The sequence below is a fragment of the Gadus chalcogrammus genome, chromosome 9, assembly GCF_026213295.1.
Source record: "Gadus chalcogrammus isolate NIFS_2021 chromosome 9, NIFS_Gcha_1.0, whole genome shotgun sequence".
Lineage (NCBI taxonomy): Eukaryota > Metazoa > Chordata > Actinopteri > Gadiformes > Gadidae > Gadus > Gadus chalcogrammus.
Window position 1 is genome coordinate 15,544,543 of NC_079420.1, and position 22,172 is coordinate 15,566,714.

The 22,172-nt window shown below is 48.8% G+C and overlaps 1 protein-coding gene across 1 annotated transcript in view; it reads right to left on the reverse strand.

The window, feature by feature from the left end:
* The window catches only part of LOC130389158 (hydrocephalus-inducing protein homolog), a 76,126-nt gene that overhangs the window by 5,397 nt on the left and 48,557 nt on the right, over positions 1-22,172 (reverse strand). Inside the window, 32 exon segments of the mRNA XM_056598829.1 lie at positions 2,290-2,512; positions 2,760-2,869; positions 3,112-3,282; positions 4,281-4,433; positions 4,670-4,868; positions 5,180-5,349; positions 5,798-6,022; positions 6,483-6,693; positions 9,108-9,255; positions 9,663-9,828; positions 10,298-10,424; positions 10,590-10,772; positions 11,451-11,679; positions 11,863-11,945; positions 12,117-12,268; positions 12,922-13,137; positions 13,321-13,463; positions 13,856-14,089; positions 14,181-14,289; positions 14,926-15,121; positions 16,100-16,230; positions 16,762-16,896; positions 16,898-16,998; positions 17,806-18,010; positions 18,761-18,875; positions 19,331-19,564; positions 19,774-19,929; positions 20,270-20,352; positions 20,927-21,095; positions 21,252-21,351; positions 21,538-21,637; positions 21,723-21,921. Coding sequence (XP_056454804.1) covers positions 2,290-2,512; positions 2,760-2,869; positions 3,112-3,282; positions 4,281-4,433; positions 4,670-4,868; positions 5,180-5,349; positions 5,798-6,022; positions 6,483-6,693; positions 9,108-9,255; positions 9,663-9,828; positions 10,298-10,424; positions 10,590-10,772; positions 11,451-11,679; positions 11,863-11,945; positions 12,117-12,268; positions 12,922-13,137; positions 13,321-13,463; positions 13,856-14,089; positions 14,181-14,289; positions 14,926-15,121; positions 16,100-16,230; positions 16,762-16,896; positions 16,898-16,998; positions 17,806-18,010; positions 18,761-18,875; positions 19,331-19,564; positions 19,774-19,929; positions 20,270-20,352; positions 20,927-21,095; positions 21,252-21,351; positions 21,538-21,637; positions 21,723-21,921 — 5,176 coding nt within the window.

Consider the following 22,172-nt stretch of genomic DNA (forward strand, 5'->3'; position numbering starts at 1 on the left):
GACCTGCTGTTCATGTTGAATCAGCTTGGTTCTATTAACACACCACGGTGCTATAGACTCTCCACGGTGCTATAGAGTCACCACGGTGCTATAGACTCTCCACGGTGCTATAGAGTCACCACGGTGCTATACTCTCCACGGTGCTATAGACTCTCCACGGTGCTATAGACTCTCCACGGTGCTATAGACTCTCCACGGTGCTATAGAGTCACCACAGTGCTATAGAGTCACCACGGTGCTATAGAGTCACCACGGTGCTATAGACTCTCCATGGTGCTATAGATTCTCCACGGTGCTATAGACTCTCCACGGTGCTATAGATTCTCCATGGTGCTATAGACTCAGTGTAAACTCTCCATGGTGCTATAGAGTCACCACGGTGCTATAGACTCTCCACGGTGCTATAGACTCACTATAGACTCTCCACGGTGCTATAGACTCTCCATGGTGCTATAGACCCTCCACGGTGCTATAGACTCACCATAGACTCTCCACGGTGCTATAGACTCTCCACGGTGCTATAGACTCTCCACGGTGCTATAGACTCTCCACGGTGGGATAGACCCAGCACGGTGCTATACTCACTGAAGGTTTATATCCTGGGAGCTAGTATTATTTATTATTTAACTCTACCCTGAAGTGAAGCCACTGGGCGAGGGTATCAACGTTGTTGAGCTCAGCGGGCAGAACAGCCTAGTCTATAATGTGGTGCTGGTGTCTGACTCAGACTGGAGCAGCAGCCCAGAGACACCGGCTCTTCCACAGGGGCAGGCTGTGGGCTACTTTACTTGCAAATGCCAAAGCATGAAATTGCCATCTTCAAAGGAAAACACTACCTAGATAACTGTTCCTGGCCAATTCAGAATTGTACCTTTAAAGTGTAAGTGATCACAGTGGCTCAACAACAACTATGAGATCAACATTTTTTACCCCCATGTCTACGAACAAGTGCAACTTAAGACATAATAAAGGTCCAGAGTGTAGAATTGAGGCAGCATCAGGTAGCCAAATATCAAGTGATGAGGATCCTTGATGGATTTATACATATTATAAATACATTATTTGGTCTTTACAACTATAGGTCATAGTTCCCAAGTCAAGGTCCTTTGACCGTTCCAATCGTGGGTCAACGCAAAATCACAGAGTTATAAGGAACTGTTCACATATGCCGGGATGTCTGGCTTGTTCATCTTTTGTCCTCTTATTGCATGCACAGTGGTAAATTACATTCATAGACCTACTGCTATCTGTTATATGAATTGATCATTCATCTTGACAGCAGCATGAAAAACGTACCATCACATTGCATAACCGTCTCCGTTCCACACTCATGCTAGTGGAAGTAATGGTGTTTGGTCATGGTTGGGTAATTCATCTTAAAATATTGGTCACTATGGAAAGACATTGTGTCTTAAAACATGCATGTGTGGGGCCCATAGCAATGTTGGGGATATTAATGGACTCTTGACAAGAATTAAAATAACAATTTCACACCTATGCACGCTTGAAAGTCAATTTGTGTGCAAGTGTGCAACCCATTTATTCCAATTTGCACCTACTTATCATTATTCCCCTCATCCGTTTGCTGCCATTCACTACACAATTTTACACTTGGATTACTCTGTCTATATAACTATATATACATATTGTGTATATATCGTGTTCCTTGTGCCGCAAGGCATCGTGGGGTTGGGGGTAGGCCTGCACAATAAATCGTTATAAAATCATCGTTATATAAAAAGCATAATAGGTGTATATATATATATATAGTTATATATAGTTATAGTATATATACACCTATAGATTCATACATTGTATAGTATGGTGAAAGGACAGAGCATTAGGCCTGCCTTCACTGGCTATTTGAGGCACTGGTATAAAACCACAGTGTGTGGCACATTTCATATACAACATGGTGGATTATAATGCTCCAAGCTACTTAAAAATCCTCACAAATGGGTCGTCGCAATGGGGTAAACACAACCCCCCTCCTTCCTAAAATGCTTGGCCTTTTCCTTTTCATCTAATAGTGTTACAATTCGCTTACTCTAATGAAAGTTGTTTGAATAATTCAGTTGGTTGAATGTGCAACCCTCAGCGGTAGATGCCACTCAATAACACACTGCACCTTTAAAACAACCCCCCACCCATGGTTTGAAATCACTAGCCCTTTAACCAGATTGAACACTGGTCTCCAACCTATTATTTTAGAAAGAATTTAAAGAGAGCAGAGGGTGGGCTACCATAGTGTAATAAAGGAACATGCAATGACATGGGCATTGATCCTACCTCTTTGGCGACGGCGGGGGGAATACAGGCGCCAGCGACGGTGAGGGTCACTGGAGCAGGAGAGCCCTCTATGGAGCACGTCAGATGTGCGTATGTCTTGGGGTTGCTGAGCTCCACGGGGGCAAAGGTAAGGTCAAAGGGGAGCTCTGAGCCTGGGCTGATGTAGCCTGCATCTGGCTTGATGGAAAGCTCTGGAGAAAAGCGCTCTGTCTCCCATCTGAACCTGTGATATAGTAACAGTGTCAATAAGTGCCATGCATGGTAAGATAGCACAACCCCTAGCAATGTGTATTTTATTTCAAAGATTCAAGAAAAAGAGCCTCACTGTCTCTGCATTGGCAGAGACACAAATACAATTCAATTATTTGTTCTTCTGTTTCAAGACCCTCCCCGTTGTAAGTGTGTCGGATCGATACGTTGAGGGAGAGCTGATGCGCTCCACTGCAGTGTGCAGCGTGCACGGTACCGACCCCGCCCCGATGTCTCCGTGGTTTCTCAGGACCAGCCTCTTGGCCAACATGCAGCGCTGCATCACCGCCCCGAAGGCCAGGTAGTCTGGGTCCAGCCGCACCTCCACACACTGCACGGACCAGGGGAAAGAGCTCAGAACACCGCTGTGCTGCTCAGGGGGAAGACATTTAAAGTGGAGCATTGACAACCTGTGTCAATCCTCATGAACAACAGAGAGAGAAACATCCGAGAAACACCCTAACCCTAACCCTGAATATACTTATGATAACAGGTTGATTAAATATGATCAGAAAAAATATGATTTCCAAAATAATGTTCATTTAGAATGTATTGATTGATTAAGGTGTCTACCTGGCAGCGGCCCCTCGCGATCAGCAGGGTGTGCTGCGTGCCCATGCACTCTGCCCGCAGCTGGGCCGTGAAGGGGGCCGCCCGCTTGCGGGGCGCCCAGAGGAGCTCCACCACACAGCGGCCAACCAGAGCCTTGAGGGTGACCTCACCCGCAGGGGACACGGACAGCACCTGGAGCAGAGCATGGAGGGGTGAGGGGGGAGGAGGAAGAGGATAGAGGAGGAGTGAAGAGGAGTGTAGAGGAGAGTCGAGGAGATGAGGAGTGAGGAGGAGAGATGAGGAGAGGTGAGGAGTGAGGAGGAGAGATGAGGAGAGATGAGGAGAGGTGAGGAGTGAGGAGGAGTGGTGATGAGTGAGGAGGAGAGATGAGGAGAGATAAGGAGTGAGGAGGAGAGATAAGGAGAGGTGAGGAGTGAGGAGGAGGAAGGAGGAGGAAGGAGGAGGAAGGAGGAGTGCAGAGGAGAGGTGAGTGCAGCGGAGAGGTGTGCAGTGAGGAAGGGAGGAGGAGGAGAAACAGGGGTTAATGGGAGGATTTTAGGGCACCACCTGGGCTACAGCATCTCTCAGATAGATTGTTCACACATGAGATACACATGAGATTGTTCCTATTGGAAAAACAACACCACGTCATTCTAGAATAATGAATGCTGATATGAAAATACCAAAGATATTTATATCCAATTGACGAACACTGTACATGTCTCGACACAAAATACTTAGTAACTTGAAAAGTGCGGAAAAAATAAAGTTATGATACAAAACTGTTATTATTTAATAGCCTCGCTTTAACGGCAAAGGGAAACATCCCTGCTCACTCAGTAGTTCTCCATTACCTCAGAAATATCAAGCCTAGCACTTGCTTTATGCCAGGCCTTCATGCCGGATTGACGGTATTACAGGGGAAGGAATAATGTGTGTTTGGAGCAGAGGAGGAGGGAATCCAGAGATATTATCAGGCTTAGTACCTCCAACTCCGTGCTAGTTCCACAGAAACACACTGAAAGAGTGAATTGCATACAGTGTATATTAAAAACCATGAAAGAAATAATGAATAGGAAACGAGGTGGGGGAAGTTGACAAGCAACAGGGCTGAAGCTCTTTGGAAGAAGTAGCACAGAAACTAAAGCTACCACGATGGCGGCCTTGTGTGTGTGTGGGGAACTCCCTACCCTGGGGTCCAGCGGGGGCTGTGTGTTGAACTGCATGGAGAAGGTGAGGTCGGAGGGGGTGCGGTTGACCACCCAAACCTGCCTCTTCACCCGTTGGCCCGGCGGCACCGACCCCAGGTCCACCTTCTCCTGGCTGGGGTCCTCCACCTCCAGCTGGACACACACACACACACACACACACACGCAAACACACACACACGCGCACACACACACACACACACACACACACACACACACACACACACACACACACACACACACACACACACACACACACACACACACACACACACACACACACACACACACACACACACACACCCTTCAGCAAGGCAGTGGACCCCAAACTCCCTATGGAAGCCCCTAGCGCAGCTCGTGGCCTGGCTGACCTTGACCTCCATGCCCTGGCCCCGGATCTCCACCACTTGTTTGGTACCCTGGCCCACCACGAAGGTGAGCTTGTCCTGGTAGCGCCGCGCCTCTCGTGGGAGGAAGGTGAGCCTCGCCTCGGCAGTGCCCCCCGACGGAAGCGTCTCTGCTTTGAAGCCCAGCTCCAGGTGGGGGGTATTGGCGAACAGGCACTGGACACTGGCGCCGTGGATCCAGGAGGAAACGCGTCGACCGGTTAGTGTCGCTGACATGGCAGGGGGTAGGATAGGCCTTCAACTCCCAGCCTAAACAATAGGTAGGCATCCACATACACGGTCCACAAAACTGGCCCATGTATGTGGAGTTTGAGCAGCCCTGCAGGCCTAATTCAGCATGATCAACGGGCTCTTCTATGACCTGCATTCACTCTGAGAATACATGACCAAACAAAGAGGGACCGGAGGTCCAGACATCCCAGTGCTGTGTCCTCTCTGTACAGAAAACCCTGACCGCCCCCCCCCCAAACACACCTGATAGGCCTGTTTTTGGTGTTGCTGATGAGAAGGGTCTGGCAGGCCGGCGCAATGCCCGCCGCGTGGACGAAGCATTTGCCAAAGTTGTGTTGGGTGAATGAGAAGTGGAGGCTGGAGGGCGCGCCACTGCCACTCACCGCAAAGGTGAACGTCGGGCCGTGCCTCACCTGAGAAATGGAGGGAGGGATGGAGGGAGAAAGGGACAGAGACAGACAGACAGAGAGAGGGAGAGATCAAGCCATGGTTTGTTGGTATATTGTACCACATGCTGCACCGTCCACTAACAATGAGATTGATTTCAGAAGTTGGTGCCATGCTACGAAGGTTAGTGTGAGGGCTAACCCCAAAACACTTGCATACATAATACTGTAAGCCTACTCTATGAATGAATGATCACATGGCTAGACTATATAAATCGATTAGTAAGGTCTTACCAAGACTACACAAGATTTGACTGCACCACATCAATCCATTAGTTGGGTCTGACCGGGACCCTGCTGACATGTATGTATGTGTGTACATTGATGTCCACAGATTAAGGTGACGGTGTGGTTTGTAATAAGCACCAGAAGAAGACATAGCTGGACCACATTCATCAGCGAGCGCCGGTCTCACCTTGGCGTGGAGCCGGACTCCTTGGAGGGAGCATTTTCTCTGTGGACGGAAGCAGAGCGTGGCATTCAGCTGTTGGCTGACCTCCACGACGGCCTCCTGACCGGGCTTCGCCTCCAAGTGCTGCAGCAGCTCTGGGGGACCTTCCAGTTCAAAGGTCACACACATACTAAACCTCCCAATGTTGTACAGCAGGAAGGTGAAGCTAGATGTGTCCCTCAGGTCCACCTGAAAAGAAAAACACACTGAAATGTCTGGAATAGGTTTCGCCATCAGTCCATTCACAACTGCTTAATTGGATGATTCATGATCTAGCATGAAATTAATATCGGGCCAGACTGAAAGCCTGGATAACAGCTGAAACTCAAATCATGAAGCAGTGTTAGTCAAACATATGCATGCACAAAAACACAGAGAGGGGTAGACATAGAGCTAGTTTGTGTGCGTGTGTCTTTTGTTATGTGCACGTGTTTGTGTGTGTGTGTTAGTGCGTGCGTGCATGTGTATGCGTGCGTGTGTGTGTGGGGCACGTGTGTGCGTGTGTGTGTGCATTTGTGTGTGTGTGTGTGTGTTTGTGTGTGTGTGCACGTATGTGTGTGTGCGTGCGTGCATGTGTGTGTGTGGTCGTGCGTGCGTGCATGTGTGTGCACGTGTGTGCGTGCGTGCATGTGTGTGTGTGCGTGTCAACCTCTCCAAAGTGGAGCAGGTGGGGTTGCTCCCCTGCTTGGACCTCCCTCTCCTTCCCTGCCGGGCTCCGGAGCTTCAGCCGGGCGCCCATGGCGTAGCCGTCGGCCTTGACGCTGAGGGTCAGCGGCTGCGTCTTGCCCCTCACCCTCAGCACGGGTCTGAACCTCAAGCAGCCCTCCCCTGCGGCCACCACACACAATGACAGCGGCAGTCTGCAGCGTTCACCGAGGCAACAGTATAGGAGGGAATAGACGGATCTATTACTATTACTCATTGATGAAATCAACATTGATGTACCACTGTTGGTTGTTTCCTCTAATTCCTTTTGATCAGTGTGTGTGTGTGTGTGTGTGTGTGTGTGTGTGTGTGTGTGTGTGTGTGTGTGTGTGTGTGTGTGTGTGTGTGTGTGTGTGTGTGTGTGTGTGTGTGTCTGGCCCTGTCCACACCTGGCACTAACATGCATTTTGGCTGATCTGGGGCCGTATTCACAAAGCATTTTATCTTACCGCTAGGAGTGCTCCTAACTCGCGCTAAAACATTTTACGTAGGAGTTTTTTCTTAAAAGTTATTCACAAAGCCGCTGAGACCTACTCTTACTAAGGATAAATCACAAAGAGTGAACTAAGAGTGACGCGCCGTTGCTATGGATTACGTCAATTCTCGTGCACGAGTTTAGAAGCTGTCAGTTCGGTGATTGGTTGTTCAGACGAGCCCACTGAATCAACGAAAAACAAGGAAATAGCCTAGGCTAGAAATTAATTCCTATTAGTGCAGTTAGCAGAATACACGCATGATGACAATTTTGTGCAGACCACGATAATGACGTTGTAGCCTGCACGTTCAAGAGAGAGAGAAAGCAACCAATAAAAATACGTAAAATCTAAAAGAAAATAAATGTTACGAACTACCCAAGTGTTGACTGATTTGTGCCAAGGTGTTTACCTAAAATGTGTTTTCAAAGTGATCCCTAAATGCCTGTGCACTCGGTTCCACACGGCCAAATTCCTTGTAATGTTGATCGCCGTCATCATCATCATCATCGTCTGGCTGTGGAATGTTCCTCCGCTTGCAAAGGTTGTGTAGAATGGCACATACAGTGATTACTGTGCTTGCCCTCTCTGGGGTGAGGCGTATTTCGCCGTGGAGGACATGAAACCGACGTTTCATCTGCCCAATTCCTCTCTTCACAACATTTCGTGTATGTTTGTGTGCTCGCAAAGAGCCAATACGATGTGTTTTACGCATAGGACTAAGCGTAATCTGCGTAATCACTTACATTTAACTGTGCTCCCGGTTGTGGATTGAGGTAGGGTGTCTAGAGCCACGTCTTGCATGGATAGTCACTGTCACCCAGCAAGTGACACCCAACTGGTACATCTCAAAAAGCTGCCTCAGACCGCTCACGTTTAAAAATGCGCGAATCATGGGTAGCTGAAGATCCAGGCCACTTTGCAACAACATCCAGTAGGCTATGTTAAAATTTGCATCAAAAACAACCTGCGTGTTGATGGAATGCACTTTCTTCCTATTGACGAACACGTCCTCGTCTTTTGATGGCGCAATTATCTTTTATTTTTTATAAGTTATATAGCCTATATTTTTTTATAACTTATAATTTTTATAACATTTTATTTCGGGACTAATCGGATTATTCCTGTTAGTCGGGGATGTCATTGCATCGCGCATTAACTCCACAATAAGTTGAATACCCTAACATTTCGTCTCGCAGGCATTTTAAGATTCTTTGTGAATAGGTCTTACTGAGTTAGGAGTCCTCTTGAGGACTTTTAAGCTCTCCTAGACTTAGGTGCTACTTTTAGTCCTAAAATACTTTGTGAATTGCTCTTAGTGAAAAAAGTTAGGAGTCCTAAATTTAAGAGTGACACGCCCATTATTTTTAGGAGTTACTCCTAAATTCGCCAGTTAGGACCTACTTTTAGCCCTAAGATCCTTTGTGAATACGGCCCCTGATCTCAAGTGGAAAGCTCTAAGTACAGTGAATGTACCCAGGACGCATTGCAGACACATTGAGGTCCGTTCACTCTTACCACATTCAGAGGTGGTCTGGCACAAGTACGGCCCCCCTTCTTTAAGGAGTCTGTAGGTGAATGGGTCCTGGGCCCCGGTCTTTAAGCAGTGTGTAGGTGAATGTGTTCTGAGTCCCAGTGTTTAAGCAGTGTGTAGGTGAAAGTGTCCTGGACCCCAGTGTTTAAGCAGTGTGTAGGTGAAAGTGTCCTGGACCCCAGTCTTTAAGCAGTGTGTAGGTGAATGTGTCCTTGGCCCTGTGCTTTAAGCAGTGTGTAGGTGAATGTGTCCTTGGCCCTGTGCTTTAAGCAGTGTGTAGGTGAATGTGTCCTTGGCCCTGTGCTTTAAGCAGTGTGTAGGTGAATGTTTCCTGGGCCCCATTGAAGGACTGCCTACTCAGCCGACAGTGTCATATTAAAGGAAACCACATGCATCAAATTGCGAAAACTGCAATTGCCCATCACATCTGACCATTTTGAAAAGCAAAAAATCGATGTGTGTGTGCCTGTGTGTCTATTGAGTGTGTGTGTGTGTGTGTGAGTACGTATGCGTCTCTTGTGTGTGCACGCATGTGCGTTCAGATGTGTGTGATCTCCGTCACCTGTCCCCGGGCCCCACGGTGCCAGTGGTGGGCTGCACGGTGAGACTGTGCAGGTGGTCTTCGGAGTTGAGGGACGACTGCAGCACAGAGAAGTGGAGCACGCACTCCTCAAAGTTCACCAGATGCACGGTGTTTTCAATCCGCCGCCCTGCGAGCGCACACACACACAAACACACACACACACACACAGGTTATATATCGTTCTAATCCAAGCTTCGGCTGATGGGTGTTGAAGTGTGTACTCAGACGCGATAACATTTAAGGAAATATTCCAAGAAAGACATTTAAAGAGCCAGATAACCCACTGTTTCAGCTGGAATTCGAGCACTATGAGACACAAAATGTGTCTCAAGAATGTATGTTTTTGAGACACAATGAGAGTTTTAGAAGAAGATGCTACCCCCAAAAAATAAATATTTAAACCGATTAGGGTTCACTAGCTCTTCAATTCATTTCCTCGTTGTATCCTCTTTTAGTATCCACCATAAATATTGAACATACTTAATGGCTGATTGTGTATGTGTGTGGGGGTCGGTGTGTGTGTTTGATACTGACCTACGAGGATGTCCCCCAGGTCCAGGTGGGCTGTGTCCAGGTACACCTGTGGTTCCCTGGTGGAGCCCGCCAGCAGGAGGGGAACGGAGAGGCCCAACGCCTCCACCAGGAAATCCCACCATGACTCCACCAGGCCGAGCTGCTCCGACACGTACTCCCAACACACCTGATCCACACAGAAGACCCCCCCAGGGAGGGGAGACAGAGTGTAACGCTGGTAAACAAAGAGGCTGGGAGATGCTCCTGAATCATTTGTTATGTCTACCGTAACCAAATGCCCCTTCTCTTACTTCCTTTGTTATACAAGATAACGCTTTGCTTCAGTGAACAGCCCCGAAGTGAGAAGAATAAGCACATGAGAAGTAGAACAACAAAGACAAGGAGAAGCAAATTACAAAGCAACATCCGTTTGGATAATGGAAATGGATGGGAGGTGTCCCTCCCTTTCTCCCGCCGCTAAAGCCATGTGACTGAAGCAGATGTCCCTCTCTCTGAAGCCTGGAAGTCGCCACCCTCACTACTGCCATCATGGTACATTCATGCGCTCTGTCCTGCGGTGAGAAGCCTAGGAGCGAGCTCATCATCAGATGATATTCTGGATGGTGGACCGACGGTATTACATCTCTGTCTCGTACCTCTACTCTCTTCCCAGGCGGGATGCTGCCACTGGGGGTCAGACAGCGGAAGGGGCATGGCTCCGTGTCTTTACACACCCACTGGAAGGAGTAGGGCTGACTGGTGGGATTCACCACCGCAAATTTCCTGGAAAAATGGACGGAAAACCACACGCACACACGCACGCACACGCACACACACACACACACACACGAAATCCTTACATTTCATGACAAGTTGTTGTACCCAGTGAGATATTTGTAAACCAGTAAAAAAAAGTGCTGAACGATTTGAAAGACAAGACAGCGCCACCTGGTGGTGGACACGGACAGGCCGACGGAGTGGAACTCTACGACCCTGGTGTGGGGGTCCCAGGGGGCGTGCTGCCCACTGATGTAATCTGATTTAACGAGCTGGAAGTGGACGTGGGGCAGCAGGCAGCGGCCCAACACCAGCAAGTTGGGGGCAAGGACCCCCTCCTGCAGGTTGGGGATGCTGGAGCCGCGAAACACACACACACACACACACACACACACACACACACACACACACACACACACACACACACACACAGACACAGACAGACAGACAGACAGACAGACAGACAGACAGACAGACAGACAGACAGACAGACAGACACACACACACACACACACACGCAAACAGTGAGAACAAATAATAAATTAGTCTTTCGACATTTGTGTCAGGCTCAATTAAAGACCTCCAGCCATGTCTTCTTTCTCATCTGATGCAGCAGGAAGCGGCAGCATGAAACAAAATGCAGAATCTACTGCAGTGGGACTTCCCCCTCTTCAGCACATACAAACATTGACATTTCTGAATCAATTACCCTTAAAGTATACCATGATTTCACAGGAACCTCCCCTTCTGGGAATACATCAGACCGTGAGAGAGGGGGACTGAAAAGTATGACCAAAGTCACCTTAAACATGGCCACAAACGATCAAATATTGATATAACCCAAAAGCCATTTCTAAGTAGACATAAACACAAAGTGTTTGCGAACATTAAACCTATTGGCCTTTCTCTTTCCCCCCTGTAGCAGATTATAGCTGTTTTAATTTTCAAATCACTCCCAATCATGGCCATTGCTAAATTTTGCTTATTTTCTTTTATAAATAGGTCATTGATGGAAACAGTGCAACCCTTTACCTGCAGACCAGCCTGCCTGAGTAGCTGGCCACCGCCAGAGGGCAGAAGTGGACGCTGAAGGTCTGGGAGGCCCCGGGGCCCACACTCCCCACGTGGGGCTCCACGGTGAAGGGGGGGAGCTTCGGGTCCCCCAGGAGACACGTGAAGCCGGCCAGGGCGCTGGAGGGCCGGGCTGTGGAAGGTGCCGCCCCCCCGGGGCTCCCAGGCCGGGAGCTGGGACTCACAGCGGCTGCAGAAGATCACAGACAACAGTCTGCTTCAAAGCTCAGTCAGAGATGGTATAGAATCAATAACATTGGATTTATATAGCCCTTATCACCGGTACAGTCTCAAAGGGCTTAACAGGCCAAATATTATTGTCAACCCCCTGACCCTAGCCCCCAAAAGTCCCTTAATAGAAGCTCCACAGCACCTCTTTCAGCGCTGTCGTATGGGTCCATGACGACCTTCCATGAATACTCCAGCTGGACCACCCCCTGGTTCCTGATCGTCAGTCTGTGCACACAGACATATGTAGGGGACCAAACAGTTCAACTGTCACCCGTTCCAGGCTCCAACGGACCAACCCGTCTTTATAGAACCTATTAACCAAGCACAACTCCAAGTGGGACTCGTACAGAGACCTCAAAATCTGCATTATTTACAAAGGTGGACCCGGCGACTCACTGGGAGACCCTGGTCTGGTAGAGCATGGTGTCTTTGAAGCGGACCGCTTCCCCGTCGCAGAGGAACAGGGCGTAGTCACACACGGCGCTCACCCTCAGCTCCAGCTCCCTCTGGGAGCCCTCCACCACAGAGCAGGGGGGCTCAGGCTCCGACTGCACCACCCACACACACACACACACACACACACACACACACACACACACACACACACACACACACACACACACACACACACACACACACACACACACACAATGACACACACACAATGACACAATGAGACACAGACACACACAGAATGACACACAGAATGACACACACACACACACACACACACACACACACACACACACAATGACACACACACAATGACACCACACACACACAGAATGACACACACACAATGACAGAATGAGACACAGACACACACACAATGACACACACAATGAGACAAACACACACACACACACACACACACACACACACACACACACACACACACACACACACACATTGACACAATGACACCACACACACACACACACAGAATGACACACACACACACACACACACACACACACACACACACACACACACACACACACACACACACACACACACACACACACACACACACACACAGTGAGACACACACACAGTGACACATTCACACACAATGACACGCACAGATAAACATTGACACACACACACACATAATGACACACACACACAGACACACAAAACCTATGAGCTCTGTCCCTTTGGGTTCCATGTGTGTATCACAGCGATGGTGGACATACTGTACCTGGTTGTTGGCGGGTTGCTGGGGACCACCAGAGGGAACCAGGGGCAGATGGGCCGTGCGTTGCCGGTCATCCCAGTCGACCACCTCCTCTGTGGGCCGGTCAAACTCCACCGAGCACAGCCTCGCTACCGAGCCCTGGGCTGCCAGGGTCACCGGCAGAGGGGAGCAGAAGGCCAGGCTGACCTCCTTAGAGCAGCCGGCGTGGAGGTGGCCTGCCTGAGGAGGAGGAGGAGGAGGAGGAGGGGGAGGAGGAGGAGGGGGAGGGGGAGGAGGAGGAGGAGGGGGAGGAGGAGGAGGAAGAGGAGGTCACACGAGTGACCAGGTCGATGGCCTAGTAACACACGTCTTATTGCAGTTGTGTGTTTTTTTTTGTCATGGCATTACTCTCTTCGCCATTACCTGTGGAGAGAAGGTGATGTGGGGCGTGGGGGCGGGCCACTCGAACCTCAGGGCCGTGCTGGTGCTGTGATTGGTCATGGTGAAGTGCTCTCTGTAGGGACGGCCCACCTGGCAGTGCCCCAGGTCAAGTGCCTCGTACTCGCCTGGAGGAGATGTGGATGGTTCCATAGACATATTGATCATTGAGGACACATCTTTTGCATGGATGTTTGATACTGGATAGATAGATACTAGACTTTTCGAGTTATTTTTCCCAACCCAGTTCTGATCAGACCACACTGCCCCCCAGCTCCACAGAACAGTCTAAACTTTGCTGAGAAAAACAACCTCACACGATCACCCAGACTTCATATAACTTTCCAATAACCGTGATCGCCTCCTGCAGCGCTGTCTGATACGAGGGTGAGCCACACCCGTCTCCCTCCCCTGCATCACCTTCACCACCTCCCCCCCCTTTAATCTCCTCTAATCACCTCCATCCGCTTCCCTCCTCTAACCTCCCCTGCATCACCTCCACCCCATCCCCTCCTCCTACCCTCCTCCAGGTCCTCGTCCTCCGGGGCCGTCCTGCGCAGGTTGTCCAGGGTGATGATGTCTCGGTAGGCCTCTCCGGTCAGGTTCACCATGATGCGGTTGTACTGGTTGTCCTGGACCAGCACCTCTATGCTGGCCCTGGCGCTGAGCGGCTGCTCCGGGTGAAAGCCGACCTCAAACCCTGCCGACTGGCCCGGGGCCAGCCTGAGGGAGGCCCTGTGGCAGAGCGGGGGCTCTGGTGGAAGAGCCGGTGAAGGAATCAGGTAGAATATATGAATGGACTCATCGGCCATACGGCAGAAGGGGGTGCGGCGGTGAGGCTGTACCTGAGTCAGCAGTGCTCTCTAGTGGTGAGCATGTGATACTGCTGATGGTGTTGTCAGGAGCAGGCTGGATGGTGAACACTCTTTGTTTATCCAGCATGTCGATGTGGACCTATGGATTAAACACAGACCAACACTCAAACTGTCTCATTTTATATTCGTTTCCATTTCATTCTCTATTTTCAGTTTTTCATGTTCTACATTTCTTAGCCTTAAATTCTGTATAGATACGACAAAGATGTAACGTGCATTGTGCTTAGAATAGTATTGCCCAGAACAACCCTGTGTTTAACTCCTGAATCTTTAATCCTGAGAAATATGGTCCACTAAACCAGTGGTGGGGGGTGACCCATAAGTGGGTCATGAAGCATATGCCAAACCTTAGAGAGAGGGCCATGCATGTTTCAGGTCCGTTGAATATTAAGTCTCAATGGACTTTTCATTGGCTTTAGCCCCCATCAGTGCAGCTTGTGTTCTCTCGGTTTTGAACTGTTCACGTAGGCATTGTTGATTACTGCAATATTGGCAGATATATTTTGGGTTGTGACTATAAACAAAGACACGTGTGGGTCCTTAGGAAAGACCAGTTGAGAAACACTGCAGTAAACTTAACTGTAGTAAAATAATAATAATATCATTAATGGAAATGAAAGTATTAGTACAACATCATTATCAACTCCTACCACTAGGTCTTTAAAAATCAATAAGTATTAGTTTGAACACAAACTAAACCCCCTGTTGGCTTTACCTGAGCCCCCATGATGCCATCGTTCCTGAGCACCAAGGGGAGCGCGTGCTGCCGACCGGCCAACAGCCGGCCGAACTGTAGAACAGGGTTTCCCTGGCTGTCCCGCAGGGCCGGCCGGGTCACAAACACACTGGGCAGGTTGCCCTCTCCTAACAGGTTGAACTGCAGAAGTTTGCTCTTCACCATCGAAATCATACTGGAGGAAGGCCAAGAGAGAGACATAGAGAGAGACAGAGTGAGAGACAGAGCGAGAGAGAGCGGGAGACAGAGCGAGAGAGATAGAGAGCGAGAGAGAGAGAGAGAGAGAGAGAGAGAGGGACACAGAGAGAGAGAGAGAGAGAGAGAGAGAGAGAGAGAGAGAGAGAGAGAGAGAGAGAGAGAGAGAGAGGGACAGAGAGAGAGAGAGAGAGAGAGAGAGAGAGAGAGAGAGAGAGAGAGAGAGATAGAGAGGGACAGAGAGAGAGAGATAGAGAGGGACAGAGAGAGAGAGAGAGAGAGAGAGAGAGAGAGAGAGAGAGCGAGAGAGAGCAGGAGACAGAGCGAGAGAGATAGAGAGCGAGAGCGAGAGAGAGAGAGAGAGAGAGAGAGAGAGAGAGCGAGTGACAGAGCGAGAGAGAGCGAGATAGAGAGGGACAGAGAGAGAGAAAGAGAGAGACAGAGAGAGAGAGAGCGAGTGACTGGGCGAGAGAGAGAGAAAAAAGTGGAACAAAGAGAGAGAGAAAGAGAGACAGAGCGCGCATGACAGAGCGAGAGAGAGAGAGAGAAAGAGCGGGACAGAGAGAGAGAGAAAGAGAGGGACAGAGAGAGTCACAGAGAGCGGGACAGAGACACAGATAGGGAGAGACACAGAGAGAGACACAGAGAAAGGGACAGAGAGAGGGACAGGGACACAGATAGAGACAGAGAGAGAGAGACGGAGCGAGAGAGAGAGAGAGAGAGAGAGAGAGAGCAAGCGAGACAAAGAGAGGGAGAGAGCAAGCGAGACAAAGAGAGGGAGACACAATAAAAAAATAAGGTGAATGTTCAAGTTAAGGGTGTGAAAAAATAGATAGAAAGTAAATAGATGATGCACAATTGTACCGTTGAAAGACTGCTCTCTTATCACAATGTATTTATTCATATACAGTTAATTGTATTTTATATCATTGTATATCACACACACACACACACAGACCTGATGCCTCCCTCCAGCACAGCCTCGAACACAGCCCTATGCTGCCGGATGGTCTGAGGGTCGAAGGAGACCTCTGCAAAGCAGTGCGACTGGCTGGGGACGTACAGTCTCATAGGAGATACGTCAAACACCTCCACGTCGCGGGGAAAATGCAAGGAGCAGAACACACACACGTAAAAGGGAGGGATTCCCAACCTGCTGATGTAGCTCCAATATTGATATGCCTTCATGGTGAAGCTCATTTAAATCCTAGAGGCCTGGGTATAGGCTAGGTTGATAGCCCTAGCCAGAGCTCCCCATCTCCTCCCACCTGCCGCTCTCTCCCTCGATCCCTGACCCCGCCTTTTAAAAAGGCTTTCAGCTTTGGTTCATTCTGGGACGACTGTAGTGGCTGCCCTGCATCAATCCCCTTCAATTCAGTTTCAATCAATGGGCAGGTGTATGGCATCAACGCCTATTCAGCCGTATTGGGTTACCCTATCAACCAATCAGACAGTATGCATGCAATAGCTTGTGCTCAACCTAGACAGGGAGTTATCTGATCAATCTAGCGCTGGTTTGCCTCTTAACCAGCAGTCAGCCCAACCTCTAACCAGCGACCACCAGCGCTGGTAAGTCATCAGTCAGCCCGACCCCTAAGCAGGGTGCCCCAGTGCTGGTACCTTGGTGGCGCCCTGTTTGATGGCCAGCAGCAGCTGGCAGGGCACCAGGCCGGTGTTGGTGAGCCTGAAGCGGGCCCGGGCGCCGCCGCCGGCCGCCAGCACGTTGTGGAAGACGAACGTGTTGTCCTCCACCACAGTACACGCCCGGCGTGCTGGCGAACGGCTCCGACCGCAGCTGGCCGGCACTGGGACACAGCCGGTGCTCCTCGAAGATGGAGCTCATGTCCTGCCCGAGTCCTGCGGGGAACAGGGTGTGTGTGTGTGTGTGTGTGTGTGTGTGTGTGTGTGTGTGTGTGTGTGTGTGTGTGTGTGTGTGTGTGTGTGTGTGTGTGTGTGTGTGTGTGTGTGTGTGTGTGTGTGTGTGTGTGTGTGTATGTGTGTGTGTGTAAAAAAATACTTGAGTGAAAGAATAAATGATACTAATAGAGATCCATTCAATTATAGACTGTAAAGGCTAGTGTGGCAGGATAGTAAGAAATGCACTGGGTTCGATACCCTATATACTGGAGCCAGATCACTTTGTGTTCCTTGAATCTGACCACTGTCAGACACATTGGATAACAGGCTAAATATCTGCCAAATATCTGCCAATCTCGTTGAGATTAAACGCCATGTACCACAGACATGAGCAACGGACCATCTCATTTCGGTCTGCAATGCAGTGCTTCCCACACGTAGACTTCACTTGTGCGGGCCGTACAGTTATATTAACGGCTGGCAAATTTGAAGGCCCATTTTAGCATTTTAAATTCATACATTTTTTATCCGTTCGAGGGGCGTCTCCATCCTAGGAGCAACTTGAATCCATTAGGAACATTTAGAAAGGTTAGATCGGTTGTAACTGGCTTTTAGTTTGCCTATTATTTTGGGAAGAGTGCCCTGTAATTCTCCTAATTAGGTTAAGCCTGTGTCGTCCGCAGGTGTTTCGCGCTGCCTGTTCATGTTTCAACTCAATGTCCAATGTGTTATCTGAGTCAGCACGGCCCTTGATTCACAATATCACTGCTTTCTCACTACGCTATCGTCATGGCTACATCCTCCCACCTGGCACAGCCACATCCACCGCCAGCCTGAAGGGGGTGCCCTCGGGATGGCCCGAGGGGTCCCGGTCGCTGAAGTCTATGGCCATATGCTCGGACCAGGTACCCAGCTGGTCCGCCCCGCAGTCCACCAACACCTGCTGCTGCCCCCCGGGCTGAAGGAGCCCGGCACAGGGGCACACGGTGAACAGCCCAAAGGTCCAGCGGCTCTGGGGTGGGGGACCCGGGCACAGAGAGGAGACAGAGGGGACAGCGAGCACACAGCAGCCGTTAAACCTCCGTAATGGCTGGACAAAATGGAATATGTAGGATTTACCTACAAATTGTCTACAACTTCAAGGTGAATCACAAACATTTTATAAATAATAAACATTTTAAAATAACAGATTTGTACGGTTTATCTTACAAAGTAGTACACAATTAGTATTTTCATATCAAGATAATTCAAATTAGTGCTGCACGATTAACCGGATCGCAATCGCTATCGTGATATCAGCCTTTGTGATTGCATAACCGCAAAAGGAAGCGATTTAATAAAATAAAAAATAAAACGTATCATCATATTTATTATATTAACTTTAATTTGTGGTACTTTTGAGAAACGTCAAAAGTTTGCACAGCAGAAATGCCTTGATTTTGAAAAATATATTTTCTTATTATTTATTTAATTTTGTAAAATATTGTTATTTTGAAAACAGTACTGTACACTTTTTTTAGTTTTTGTATTTTTTATGCTAGTTTAAGTTTGTATGTTTGAGCTGAGAAAGAAACACAAAAATGATCAGTATTCTGTGTGCATTTTCCTTGATAACCAAGCAAAGTAGACTCATGACACCATTTGTTTATTATATTGCAATCGCAAATCGCAATATTGTCCATAATAATCCCAATATGACTTTTTCACCAAATCGTGCAGCACTAATTCAAATGGCATCATCAACATTCTAGCGCAGACTCACCTGCATAACGCCCACATCACGCACAACGGAGTCGGAGCGCTTCACTTTTCTGGGAGGAGCCTGGGGCTTCGCTAGCTGGCTCTCCCAAGAGGTCCTGACGCCTGGAGCCTCAGTCCTGAGAGAGGAGACCACCAGGCAGTAGAGTGAAAGACATTTAAGTTAAAGGTGAAAGGGTCAAGTTTGATGTTTAATTTTGAGTGTCAATCGTTAGAAGTGGCAAAGACATCCGTCAGCTTTTAGTGAGGGATATGCTCTTTGAGAATCAGTGTTTTAAGTTAGCAGCGCCTGCCTTTATTTGGGGCTATTACGATTTTAGACATCACCTGTCTTATTTCTGACAAATCAGGGCATCTCATCCCTGAATGAAAACAAAGGGAGGGAGTGGACACTTTTGGCGTTGTTTATTTTAAACATCTTGCATTCTTTTGGTCTTTTCTTTAGCACCCTCAAATCTTACCATGGTATTAAACCCCATATAAGATAAAAAGCCTGCTTCTGGGACGGTCTGGTGGAGCCCTGACCAGAGCCCTGACCAGAGCCCTGACCAGAGCCCTGACCAGAGCCCTGAACAGAGCCCTGATCAGAGCCCTGACCAGAGCCCTGACCAGAGCCATGATCAGAGCCCTGACCAGAGCCATGATCAGAGCCCTGACCAGAGCCCTGACCAGAGCCCTGACCAGAGCCCTGAACAGAGCCCTGATCAGAGCCCTGACCAGAGCCCTGACCAGAGCCCTGACCAGAGCCATGATCAGAGCCCTGACCAGAGCCCTGACCAGAGCCCTGACCAGAGCCCTGACCAGAGCCCTGACCAGAGCCATGATCAGAGCCATGACCAGCATTTTAAAACGGATGCCACATGAGCTAGTTCATAATTTGCACAGCTCCTCTGACATACTTTATCCAAAGTAGTGAATTTGGACTACAGGAGACACTTGGTATCAATGCTACATCTTGTTCCTTTAAGTGAGGATATAAACGTATACATGTGTGCGAACTGTGAAAACTATGCTTGCCTTCCTGGTGGGACGGGCTGCAGGCCGTTGCTCATGCGGCCGATGGTGAAGCGGGCCTCAAACTCCCCAGTGTTCTCGATGGTGAAGCTTTGGCTGCTTCTGCTGCCGAAGACCAGCGGGCCAAAGTTGATTTCACTGGCAGGCGTGACTTTGTACCTGAATATGAAGATGCCATGAACATTGAAATTAATTCAGAATGTAGATTCAACCTTCTGATTTGTTTTGAACTTGAATTCAATCAAGAGAAAAATGAATCTTACACAATCCAAATTCATCAGGTCATCAATATAAATGACTATTAATGAATTTAGAATATTTATTAATGTACATATTTTATAATATTGTGCAAGATATTTATTTATGTATATATACTTAAGTCAAAGTATTGTGATTCAGATTTAGCATCTTTACCAGTCACTTTATATTGATATTATATCTTTATACCGGGTGCCTCTCTGAATTTCCCCTTCAATCAATCTATCTTCTGAACACTGACCTGCTAAAAGACGCCCGGATCGACACTTTGATGGGAATGATTGCTATGACTTCGCCGCCTATACCGGTAGAAGGCTCAATAACCTGCAAAGGACAGACAATGTTAGTGACTGTAAAAGAGCAGCAATTGGTAGCAGTAAGTGGTTCTGATGGGTGGGTTTCTGCCCAGGGCCACGCAGCATTGGCTACTGGTCCACACTCCACCTCGTCTGAATAAAGTTTTATGATATTAGTTACTGTTTATACCTGCACTTCACATTCACTGATATGTGCCAAACATATAGAGAGACATTTAAATGAAGGTGCAAAGATTTGGTCAAATGTGAACATATTTATGAATCCATCCAAATGATTAATTATTTTCTGGTGACCAAATGATTAGTTGCAATGAGACAAAAAAAGACTACAATCTTAAGGTGGCTTGGGAACTGTCGCCTCTGCATTTGTGGATCAAGTGACACAAGTGCATTCATAGAATCATAAATATGTATGCATTTGCACAAGCATCCACAAGTGAACTTTTACAAGCGCAGGTTGAAACAGTCAATAATGTGACACAACTATGCTCGGGTTAGACAGAGTTGGGCGATGAGAACCACTGGTGTAAATTGTGGTTATGTAACAGCAGTGGAAAGGGTAGGCGGGGTTGTAGAGTAACCTGGCATTGCAGGAGAGGCTCTTCCTCGATGCACACTTCCTTGTCGTGGTTGAAGAGGATGTGCACTGCGGTGGGCCTCTCGGTGGGCAGCAGGCTGCCCTGCGCTGGGGACACGCTGAACACAGTCGACGGGTCGGGCTGGGAGGGGTCCGTGCGCTCCAGTGTGAACCTGTTCCACGAGGGGTCGACAGGATTAGACGACATGAGATAAGATCTTTATTGATCCCAGAAGGGAAACAAGTAAGAAGAAGGGTAACGCCGATACATTCAAATGAACGCGCGCATGATACCCGATGAGGAAATGACAAATACAAACAGAACTCACTTGTAGGCCAGCTCGTACTTCCCCTTATTCTTCAAGGTGATGCACCGGTTCACCTCCTTAAACACCCTGACGGCTCCAAAGTCCAGACAGCCGTCATTCCCTGTAAAAAACCACGAGACACGTCATACCTGGTCAGCACCGATGTCAACCATGTGGCCCATCGCACATTTCAAATGTGTGTTTTGTTTCCATACATGAGTCTACTTAAGCGTTTAGCGTTGTGGTTGATAAGTGTGGAGGAGCTACGTCCTCGACACACTCAACGTGTGTGTGCTGCGTGCCGTACCGTTAGGAGTGATAATGTCCAGGTGAACGTCGTATGCCTCGGTGCCGATGTGCAGGTGCTCGGTTTGTGCCACTCCTAAGATGTTGTCCACATCGGACACCTGAAACACACACATGGAATCCAGCCGATCAGAGGGAAGACCATTGGATCCAGGTCTGGTAAACACGAACCAATGAGTACGCTACCTCCAGGCGCAGAGTCTTCCTGAAGTGAAGGGGCTTGATGGCCTTGAAGCGGACCTGCAGGCAGAAGGAGTCCCGGGCAGGGATCACGCCCTCCACCTGGGACACGCTGAACTCCTCCCCCAGGTCATCCAGGCCCTTCAGCCTCCAGGCGGCGGGCAGTGCCATGTTGTTGGTCAGCGTCACACTACGGCTGTCCTCCCTGGAGGTGGGGGGGGGGGGGGTGGAGGTGGAGGTCAGGAGGGGGGGGGGGAGTGAGAAGAAGGTCAGGGAAGATTAAAAGATCGGTCAACAAAACTGTCATCCCCTTGAATATATTTATTTGTTTTCACAAAGTTATATTGCTTTGGGTGTGGATGGGTGGGAGGGGGAGGGGGGGGTTGTTTTTAGATGTGTGAATACCTCTGGGTGTGTCGTGGTAGGGGGGGAGGGGGGGGGGGTTGTATTAAGCAC